The sequence below is a fragment of the Sinocyclocheilus rhinocerous genome, unplaced genomic scaffold (genome assembly GCF_001515625.1).
Source record: "Sinocyclocheilus rhinocerous isolate Xijiao unplaced genomic scaffold, SAMN03320098_v1.1 scaffold605, whole genome shotgun sequence".
Taxonomy (NCBI): Eukaryota; Metazoa; Chordata; class Actinopteri; order Cypriniformes; family Cyprinidae; genus Sinocyclocheilus; species Sinocyclocheilus rhinocerous.
In genome coordinates, this window is record NW_015661612.1 from 2,599,628 (window position 1) to 2,608,319 (window position 8,692).

General features: G+C 38.2%; 1 protein-coding gene across 5 annotated transcripts in view; it reads left to right on the forward strand.

The window, feature by feature from the left end:
• Positions 1-8,692, forward strand: part of LOC107726451 (myomegalin-like) — a 69,760-nt gene that overhangs the window by 55,961 nt on the left and 5,107 nt on the right. For 2 of the 5 annotated variants that reach the window (XM_016536038.1, XM_016536037.1), the window contains 12 exons: positions 2,176-2,420; positions 2,535-2,678; positions 3,361-3,567; positions 4,585-4,854; positions 4,954-5,085; positions 5,217-5,342; positions 5,793-5,982; positions 6,115-6,236; positions 6,434-6,562; positions 6,676-6,768; positions 6,857-7,053; positions 7,932-8,063. In XM_016536038.1, the coding sequence (XP_016391524.1) occupies positions 2,176-2,420; positions 2,535-2,678; positions 3,361-3,567; positions 4,585-4,854; positions 4,954-5,085; positions 5,217-5,342; positions 5,793-5,982; positions 6,115-6,236; positions 6,434-6,562; positions 6,676-6,768; positions 6,857-7,053; positions 7,932-8,063 (1,987 nt within the window). The remainder of the gene's footprint in view (positions 1-2,175; positions 2,421-2,534; positions 2,679-3,360; positions 3,568-4,584; positions 4,855-4,953; positions 5,086-5,216; positions 5,343-5,792; positions 5,983-6,114; positions 6,237-6,433; positions 6,563-6,675; positions 6,769-6,856; positions 7,054-7,931; positions 8,064-8,692) is intronic. The other 3 variants (XM_016536035.1, XM_016536034.1, XM_016536036.1) reach the window with 3 other exon arrangements.

Here is an 8,692-nt window from a genome sequence, read left to right on the forward strand (position 1 = left end):
TGGAGATTTAACGCTGATTACAGAATGGCTTTACTGACAAGATGCGCGTTAAATATCGCATGCGATTTATCGTGCAGCCCTATGTCACATTATCCTTCAGAAATCATTCTAATATGCCGATTTGGTGCTTAAGAAACATTTGTTATTATTATCAATGTTTAATGTTCAAACGTAAGTGCTGCTTAATATTGTGTAAATTGGGTACATTTTTTGGGATTCCTTGATGAATAGAAATTTCAAATTAATCTTACTGACCCCAACTTTTTAACTTTAAAAAAAAAAAGGTTTTCTGTGCATTTTACATGAGGTGTGCTATTTGCTGCCTTTGTAGAATGTTTTAAAATCAATCTCCTGTGGGGTTACATTTCAGTTCGGATGTTGTATTAGAAGACAGGTGTCTATGTTGGTTGGTGTTGGTCGTGTTAAATTTTGCTACATATGACTGTGTGTCACACTACTTATGTTGATGAACTCACACGAACACGATGATGATGGGCAGTCTTTAATAAATCCACAGAAAGTAAATCCAAACAGAGAGAAGGCTTGCAACACACGTAGCATCGACGAGACCCGACAACAATGAACAGAAAGAGAGCAAATAAAATACACAAGGGATGGTGAAGGGATGGCAAAGGGCAGGCACACCGGCAGAGAGATGCAGGAGGAGGTTCGGGAGGAGGACGACAAACAAAACCCAGGCAGGTGCAGGTGGAGGAGATTACCAGGGAGGAGCCTTGAGCAGACGAGGGTAGGTGGAGACCCAGGCCACAGCCAGGACTGCGCTCCATGGTGGCGGTGCTGGAGGGAGGAGCCAAGGCGTGATTGGAACACACACCATCATGGGGGACAAGAGGAGGCGATGACGGTGATGGTGCCCACGGCGCAGACAGAGAGCCGAGGAGGTGGAGCGATGCCAGGCGGCCGAGACAGACCCATAGCGATGAACGCCCAAGATGTAGGTGGGGATCCAGAGGCCAGAGGGCAAGCTGCAGCGACCGAGGGAGGAGGCGGAGCGGGCCGTAGCCAAAGGGGTGGAGGGCCAGAGAGCAGCGGACCTACATCCACACCCGGCGAGGCCAAATGGCCGATGTTCCATGCTGGAATCAAGGGTGGGAGGAGCGCAGGAGTCAGGACTGTGGGACAAGGTGGAGCAGAGCCATCTGAGACTGGAGGCGGAGCCACGGGCTCTCAGGTTCAGGAGACAAAGACTCCCTTGCAGGCCCGAGATGGAGCCCCACCACTTAGACCCGACAACAATGAACAGAAAGAGAGCAACTTAAATACACAAGCAGACTAGACTAATTAATGACACACACCTGAACGGAATGACACAATTAACTCAAAGGACGGAAACAAAGTCAAAAACGGAAACGTGCAAAAGGAAAACAAAGTCTAAACTGAATGATACGGTGGTAGAGTGTGTGCATAAAACTGATAATATATTTGGAGAAGGAGCACATGTGAGAGAGATGACACACACTGGTAGGATGTTAATGTGTATATGTGTTTTGGCTCTGAAAGAGAAAAACAGGTCCTAATTAATCCAGCTAGGAATGAATTGTGGGTGCAAAATTAGCCTAATGCCCAGTATGCAGGACACACCTGGCACGTGGTAAACAGAATATGCTAACAATTTGCATGTACAACACGCTTAATTTGTATCAACATTAGCATACTAAACCCAAAACTCACTTTTATCAGATCCTGACATTTACATTTATTAGTTTAGCAGTTTTGACTTACAGAAGAGGAGAAGCGTGACACAATCGCTTCATCATATGGATGTGGCACATTAACTAAAGTGATTATAAGTGGGAAATTGCAAAAGCTTTTTTGCTTTGAATAATTCTGAAAAGTGAGAATTTTGTTTATATTCTGACAGTATAATTATAGATTTCTTGTGTTTGCAGATTGTGCTCATTGTTTGTTTTTGTCATAACCAGAGTAATTAGCCATGACTACAACAAGCAACAGGATGTTTTGTTGATCATTTGGTTTGTATTTCTGCAGCTGGATAGCCTCACCCACTGTGAAATCTAATTGGTCCTACACTGTACATTAAACATCAAATATCTTCTGATTGGCTTACAGATGTCTCTCACTGTCACCTTATGGCAGAAGTTTAGTTCCATTTTAATACAAACAATGCTAAATGTCATTTTTGTTTGTCCTCAGGCTAAGTAAGGAGCTACAACAGAAAGACAAGCTCATTGAGTCGCTACGCTCCAAACTTGACCAGCAACAACCACGATCGGATACACCTACTAGCAGTCATGCCCTCTCTGTGGCCACAGACCAATCAGACAGGACCTCTTTTGTGTCAGATGGCCATGGCTCAACCAATGAGGATCTAGAGCTGTGCTCCGAGCTAGATGCTGCCAGCGAATATGGCCAAGAGGAGGCAGCGAGAAGTGCCACAGGTTTTTGACGTCATTAACATCATATTTCTATATTTTATTATGTTCCCTCCCCTTCATCATATTTAGGTTAGTTTCTCATCCACCTTTTTTCATTGTCCACCTGTTTTGTTTCAGACTCATGCGATCATAGAGGCCCAGCCTCATTACATCCATCCAATCCTCCATCTATCACTTCATCACACAGCCACCAGTCTTCCAACACCTGTCCCAGCATGCACTGCACACCACATAGGCCAATGGAAACCCAAGCACAGACAGGTAGGAAGAGTGAGGGGTACCAAATCACACATGCCCTTTTTAATATATATCATAACAATGTTCTTTTTTTCACTATATGCACTGCCGTTCAAAAATTTGGGGTCAGTAAGATTTATTTTTTTTTTTTTTTAAGAAATTAATTAATTTATTCAGTCACAGTTACAACATTTACGAAAGATTTCTTGATGTTTATGCTGTTTTTATTTGAAATAAATGATAAAAATTATGAACTTTCTATTTAAAAAAAGAGTTCTGAAAAAAAGCAGCACAACTGTTTTCAATACTGATAATAAAAAAATGTTTCTTAAACTCCAAATCAAAAATGATTTCTTAAGTATCATGTGAGACTGAAGACTGTGTAATGGCTGCTGAAAATTCAGCTTTGAATCACAGGAATAAATTAAATTTGAAAGTATATTAAAATTGAAAGCAGTTATTTTAAATTTTAATAATGTTTTAAAATATTACTGTTTTACTGGTGTCCTGGTGAGCGTAAGAAACTTTCAGAAATGTGAAAAACTTACCGACCCCAAGCTTTTTAATGGTAGTGTGTTTTTTTTTCAAATTAATATTGTATTAAAAGTTTGTGTGTTCTAAAAACCAGCTGTAGCCTGCTTCTAGGCATAGAAAGTCTCACTCAATGAAGTATCTGTAGCCGTTTCTCTGTGTGTCCTCCCATTAGGCCTCTCTACTGTACCTCTGTCCAGCTCCATTTCCTTCTCCACTTCTCTCCACTGTCCTAAAATGTCTTCTGTGCCTGTGTTTGATCCTCAAACTCAACCCTTGAGAACCCGTCACACTTATGGTGGGGGGTTTTCACTGGCAGAGGTTCACCAAGAGCTTCAAATGCTCCAGAGACAGCTTGGAAACAGTGAGCCTGCATCTGAGTGTGTGTGGCACAGAATGATTCAAACTAATTCTGCCACTAAATCACTATCGGCAAGATTTGAACCCTTATCTGGAATAATGCTATTGCCAAATAGAAATCAGAGAATGAATTGAAATACAGCAAAGAAATCTGATGTTAAAACAAACATTTTGTCATACAAACCTAAGAAGTCATTGATGCATCATGCAGTTGCTGAATGTTGAATCACTAATATGCATGCAAAAATCATTTGCTTAATCTTTATTTTTTTCCTGTAAAAATGTCCAAACATCCTCTATACAAGATTGAATTGAAGAAACAATTTACTAATGAAAATTAGATTTCAAAAATTTGATTTTAGCATGCAAAATATTATTTCTTGCATCTAAATTTTCATACATTACTGAAATCAGTCATTGTGAGCTTCGATCACATTTGTCTTCATCCCCTTCTGCGTCTTCTTAGTTCATGCTGCTCATTTTTTTTTAAAGAAATTAATATTTTTATTCAGCAAGAATGCATTAAATTGATCAAAAGTGACAGTAAAAACATTTAAATTTTTACAGAAAGATTACATAATAGCTGTTCTTTTAACTTTCTATTCAACAAAGAATCCTAACAAAATCTATCATCGTTTCCCTTGCATACCCGATAAATAAAATATTAAACAGCACAAATGTTTTCAATATTGATAACAATTAGAAATGCTTCTTGACCAAATCAGCAATATTAAAATGATTCCTGAAGGATCATGTGATGGAGGAATTACTTCTGAAAATTGAGCTTTGCCATCACAGTAAAAAATTACATTTTAAAATATTAAAATAGAAAACCATTCTTTTAAATTGTAATAATATTTTACAATATTAATGTTTTACTGTATTTTTGATTAAATAAATGCAGTCTTGGTGAGCATGAGAGACTTCTTTCAGAAACATAAAAAAATCCTACCAACCCCAAACACTTTGACCAGTAATGTATATACTCAATCTTTTACATTATCTCCAATAATATTTGGTTTTCTTATCTGGGGTACAGACTATCATGGTCCTCAGATCAAACCCCTTCCTGCATTTCCACTGGGCTCCCATACTCAGCCTGACCATAACAGCTTACACCCACTGTCCCATCATGCCTATGAACAGTCACCTTTCAGCAGCCAGCACACCAGTCCTGCTATGAAATCAGGGACAAGCCTTCTGGAGAGCAGTGCAATGTGGGATATGATGTATGGCCCAAGACCTTTAAGACCAGGCACATATGGAGACGTGTCCTCTGGTTCCTCTGGATATCAGTCAGGCCATACAGGTGAGATCTCATCAGGTGAGAGTTAATTATAATGTTAACATATTGTTGTCATATATCGTTTTGTAAAACTAATCCTGCTCTTTTTATTCAATGCTTTAGGTGCAGACTTGATGGAAGAACACTTAAGGGAGATTCGCACTCTCCGGCGGTGTCTAGAAGACTCTATCCAGACCAATGACCATCTGAGACAACAGCTGGAGGAGAGATTGGCCTCTTCTGGGCGAAACGGAGGTCAGAGATTCACACAATCATATTCACCCAGGCAGTGTGTTTATCCTGGAATACTTTACTTGTATGTATTTGTATGTATATATTGCTTGTATGTTTCGAATGTGTCTATATTTTCTCTTACCTTTCACTAGCAGGGGGAGCGCCCACTAACATCTATATCCAAGGCCTTGATTCTATCAGTCAGCTGTCCAATGAGATTCGAGCACTGAAACAGGAAAATCATGCCTTGCAGAACCAAATCCAGCAGACCAGGACAGGTAAGCTCTTAGTCCTACTACGTTCATATAAGCAGTACTACATACCAGCTTTAATATATATTAAGTGTAAATGATCAAGCATATTTTCTTCTCAGTGTTCACAATGGAATAAATAGCTTAATACAAACAATATACATTCAGTATAGGCATTCATCTTTGAAATTAAACAAGTTAATTAAATGTTATAATTCCATTTTGTATTTATTTTATTGTGTTTGTCATTTTTATTATTATTTTTTTTTAAATATGTTTAGTTTTAATTCATTTTTATATCAGTTTTAGTTATTTTCGTGCATCAAGTTAAACTAAATGAAAATGAGAAATGTTGCCTTGGCAACTAGCTGCAATAAAATAAGTTTTTTATATTTTATTTCAGTAAATGTTTATTTCAAGTAATGAAAATGTAGACAGTATCTCCTGAGTCTTGAGATGTTTTGCAATTACATGCAGAAGGCAGTAAAGAGATGGAGCGGCTGAGAGAGGTGGTTCTGTCTGGGCGTGGCCAGTTAAAGCAGGCAGAGCTAGAGGCGGACAGGTGGGCGGATCAGTGCAGACGGCTGCAGGCTCAGAATAGAGAGCAGGCTCAGGCAGTACTGCAGCTCAAACAAGAGAAACAGAACAGCCTGGACAACAGCACCAGGTACAGTGTCAGAATACAATATCCCTTTGTAACCTCTCGAAAATTTAGTAGTAGTTTTGAGATTTTGCTCTGGACAAAAATGTGGTAGACTAACTGACTGAATAATATTTGTGTGTATACATCTGTGAACAGGTTACAGCATGAAGTGAATGTTCTCCAGCAGCAGCTGAGTGAGTGTCAGTGTCTAATGCACACGCTGCAGTGTGAACTACAGGTGTATCAGAGAGTCTGTGGCACTACTGAGAGCAACACAGGTAAGAAACAGATTCACCTGTCTGATACTCAAAAAGCGATCAAATCTCTACAATTAAATTAATATTTTAAATTTGTGCTAGATGGACATTTACAGCAAAAATCTTGTGCATCCAGCTTTAGATTGAGGATAGGTTGGCCAAAATTGATGATTTTATAAACAGAGTATTACGATGTTTTGTGCCCTGTATTACTCTAGGCTCAGGATTGAGTTTGACCTTTGACCTACGAGAGCGAGAGTCTAACATAAATTTGTTGGAGCAGCAGTTGAGAAAGAGGCTGGACCAGTGTATGCCCCATCCCTCAGCCAGGAAACAGCTCTTCCACGGTGAGACAACCAATCAATCACATGCTTATCATGACTTTAATTCACACGTTTGAGGATGCATAGCGACATATTTATGATATTTTCATTTACCCTGGTCTCACTGTCTGCTGTAGACCAATCACCATCTCCTCCTGTTCGAGATACAGGGTTCTTCAGCCCTGCTTCACCAGCTGTGGAACCAGATGACCCAAAGTCTTCTGCTAGTGGTAAGAGTCTTATATAACACACTTTTGATGCTTTATATAAGAGATAAGTCACAGAAAACTGATTAGTCAATGCATGTCTTCTGATTAGACTCATCTAAGTCTGGTGGTGTAGCTCTAGAGGTTGAGGCCCCTGACAGCTCCTTCGCCTGCAAGACTGGGCGTCATATGATTGGTCACATGGATGACTTCAGTGCCCTTCAGCAGCAGCTACTGGAAGGGAAGGCTGTTATCCGCAAGATGGAAGCGGCACTGCAGTCCAGCACAGAATCGCCTAACCTACCAGAAGTCAGTATAAAGATCTGATTTAAGATGAAAGGCTGATGTGATTCTGAGTGGACGGACAATACAGAGATTTATATTTCTTTAGTAGGGCTGTCAAATTATTACAAATGGAATTAAATTGATGATTAATATTAATTGCATACATCAGGGTTTCCCTGTGAGTTCATCAAAAGCTAATGATTAAATCATAAAAATGTCAAATTAACATAAATATATAAAAAAAATAATAATAAAACTTCTTTACCTGCATGTCATGTGACCATTAATCAGAGAACAATGAACATGCAAAAGCATTTATAAATTATTGAAATATTAATCTCAGGGGGTACTTTAAGTAAATATTTGAAATCAAAAGGGGTTTGGCTGATAAAAAAGTTTAGGAATCCCTGGCACATATCACTGCAGTATTAGCTGAGAAAACCCCCTCAAATTACGAATGTACTGCAGAAGAGAAGTAAAATTCAATAGAAATCAGTATAGAATTTTATTTCCATATATTTGAACATAAACACATCACTGACCTACTGTCTGTTTTAGAATTGAGTTTATATTATCTGCAGTATTTTTTAAATCTATGCACATGACATGAGTCAGATTGACATGGGCATGAACAAATATGTTATTTTTACATATTTAAAAATAATTAATCATACTAAATTAACATTAATTTTTTTTGCTTTAAAAATATTCATTAAATATTTCCTTCTGTATACTTTTCATGTAAACATGGGATTTCAATGTCTCTGTGTGATCATTTTTCATTTAAATAAATGCACTTATCATATTTAATGTAATGTTTTCCTGAAACTGAAAACAATAACTTGCTGAAAAGTTTCAATATTCCAAATGAAATGTCATTCACACGCGGTCTCTCTCTACAGGGTTATATGAGGAACTTGCACACCAGCACTAAGACACTGAAGCAGATTCTGGAGGAGACAAGCTCTCTCTTAAGAATATTCTGGAGGGCGGCTCTTCCCAGCACTGAGACCTCGGCCCAGCAGCTCAAAAAGGTCAGAGGGCACTTAGAGAGTAAACATTTCAGTTATTACAATATTTTTGGAACCAGTACCCACTTTTGTGCTCCTTTGAGACATCACTTTTGCATGCACCTGTTAGAGAAATTCACACTGACAGTGACAGAAAAGGAATCCAGGAACGAATTAAACAGGGTTGGGAGGGTTACTTTTAAAATGTATTCCGTTACAGTTACAAATTACTTCATTAAAAAAGTATTCCTTCTTTAACATGTACAAGTAAAAATAAATATAGTTTATAGCCTACACAACATTAAAAATGTACACCATATACATATTAGTCTATTTTAAAATAAGCCTACATATCGAAATGCATGTGAAATGCTATGATCTTTCTTTATTTTGTGTCCAGCAAAGCGCGCTTTATCTTCCACTCTCCGCACAAACTATTGGATATAGTGCACATTTAACGTTTAAACATTGTTATATGCTTGAACTGTTATATTTCTATAGATTTTATTTTAGGCAAGTCGTGATGAAGGCTAAATTGATAAAAAAATAGGCTCACTGTTTGCTGCTGGCAGCTTGGCCATACTTTAAAAACAAAAACTTGTAATGAACAAAAACTGCTCCAAACGTTTTTCTAAATTAACTTAATAAAAAAA